At 50.0% G+C, this 2,125-nt stretch overlaps 1 protein-coding gene across 1 annotated transcript in view; it reads left to right on the top strand.

Moving 5' to 3' along the window:
* The window catches only part of RTN3 (reticulon 3), an 89,221-nt gene extending 87,585 nt beyond the window's left edge, over positions 1-1,636 (top strand). Inside the window, exons 6-7 of the mRNA XM_007944849.2 lie at positions 115-173; positions 1,591-1,636. Of these exons, the coding sequence (XP_007943040.1) occupies positions 115-173; positions 1,591-1,636 (105 nt within the window). The remainder of the gene's footprint in view (positions 1-114; positions 174-1,590) is intronic.
* The last annotated feature ends 489 nt before the right edge of the window (positions 1,637-2,125 follow it).

The following is a 2,125-nucleotide window of genomic DNA, read 5'->3' as shown; positions in this document are numbered from 1 at the left end:
TTTCCCAGAATACTCAGTCATGTTAAAAAATGGTTCAAGCAGATGAAAGAGCAGAGCTGTGGGGAGCTTGCCCGCCTTTGTGTCACCACACTGACTCTGCTTCCTTCCTTCAAGACCCAGATCGATCACTACGTGGGCCTCGCCCGGGAGCAGACCAAGGCGGTTGTTGAAAAGTAAGTCCGTCCGGGGCCACGTCTCACCACGACGTGCCCTTCCCATGACCAAAACCATGGCTGCTTTAAAAGGTCTCTTTTGTATCTTAAATTGACACAGAGTCCCTGGCACGGGCCCCTCCGCCCGTTTGATGGCTTTTCCATATCCTTGGTTGCCCCCCCACGTTTGCCGATTTTCAGATTCCTCAGACTTTTTGTCATTGTGGCAAAACGCAGGCAGCAGCATTGGCCGTTGGAGGTTTTTGCAGCGCAGTGACGTTGCCCACACTCACCGTCATGCGGCCATCACCACTTGCTGTTTCCTGGCTTCTTGGTCACCCCAGACAGGAGCTTGGTCCCCACAAGTAGTAACCCTCCTTTTCTCCTCTCACCCACCCTGCTTCCAGTAACACACTGGGTCTATATGATCACATTTATCAGTGTTGAGCCAGTATTAACATTTAAATCAGATAATATATTGATAGATATTTTGATGACTTCCTCTATAATCAAGGAACTTTTTTTTCCAATATTTTAATTATTTAGTGTGAGTGCTTAAGAACTTAGAATGAAAATGTGAATATTTTCAATGTTTTCTTCAAGAAACAAAAACATCCCAAGCACTTGAACCCCCTGTGCCCCTCGAGGCCCTTTCACAGCCCAGATCTTGGTGCTCTTCCTGCTTTATCAGGAGGCCGCCGTGAGCACGCCAGGCTCCTGACTGCTTCCTTTGCTTTCCAAGGTATATGGTTCGATCAAAAGTCAGCCAAGGTCTTAGCGTAATTCTGTGTCTGGTTGCCGTTAAGCTGTGACAGATGAAGATGGGTGGCGCTGAGCTTAATCCAGTGCCTTGATCATCGTTCGTCGACTCTGATGCCCTTCTTGGGGAGAGTACAGAATTGATGCTTTGACAGTCCCTTAGGTGTGGGAATGGCCTCAGTGGTGCCTAACAGTGGTTCTGGAACACCTCTACCAGAGTCAAGAGCAGTTGGTGTTCTGTGAGAGGCTAAGAACTCTTGCCAGTTTTTTTGGTTGAGAGAACCAGGAACGAGTTGGCCTGTGATATTCATACATTGCCGCAACCCCTGACTCCTGGCTCCTTTGTGGCACCAGTGCTTGGCCTGGCCTTCCTTGATCTGTGTGTCACAGAGACCGAGATGAGAAGCGACATCTGCTGCTGCCAGTGGGGAGGTTCCGCCGTGAAGAGGACAGGCCGCAGCGGGGCCGGGGGTCGCTCTTGGTGGGCCCTGCAGCCTGGTCCCTAGCCACGCTCAGCCCGGGCTGCTTTTCAGCCAGAGGAAGCCTGTGAGGATGGGGCTTTCCTCCGTTGCTCTTGCAGGTCCAGGTCTGAGTCCTAGTGTCATGGTTCAAACAAAAACCGAACAAACCAAACGCTTACGTTGTCACCTTCATTTTTGTCTTTTTCTGTTCTTTATAGGATCCAAGCAAAACTCCCTGGAATCGCCAAAAAAAAGGCAGAATAAGCGTGTGGAAGCCAGCAATGCGTCAGTTACTAAAGCACCGCGTAATAGTTGTAACATTGTCCTTGTACCTGTGCCGTGAAGGAGCGCGCTCGGTGCCGGCTCGGGCCTGCGTTCAGTCCAAGCTGCGTTTCTCATGTGGTGTTTTCTTCCCTCCTTTCCCTCCACCCCTCAGTATCAAGCGCAGGAATCGCTGGAGTGAAAACAGATTGTAGAACCCAGAATAAGGAGGCGGGTTGATAGGCTGAGGCGGTATCTGTGGCAGTGGGGGGCTGCCGCCTCACCTGTCTGAAAGGGGATCTAGTGAAGGCGGAGAAGTGGAAGTTAAAGCACGTAACTCTTGGGTTCTGCTCTCCGGTTTTAAAGTCTAAAGTTTTCCATCATAGTTTTTCCCTTATTTTTAAGTTAAGAAATGGTTAATTTATGAAGAAATTATTTGGGGACAGGAGTGGGATTCCTGCCGGCGGGTGGGTGGAGGTTTTTGGAATCCGT

Source organism: Orycteropus afer, unplaced genomic scaffold (genome assembly GCF_000298275.1).
Source record: "Orycteropus afer afer isolate SDZICR_OR568_19922 unplaced genomic scaffold, OryAfe1.0 scaffold00130, whole genome shotgun sequence".
Taxonomy (NCBI): Eukaryota; Metazoa; Chordata; class Mammalia; order Tubulidentata; family Orycteropodidae; genus Orycteropus; species Orycteropus afer.
This window is presented reverse-complemented; position numbering and strand designations above follow the sequence as displayed.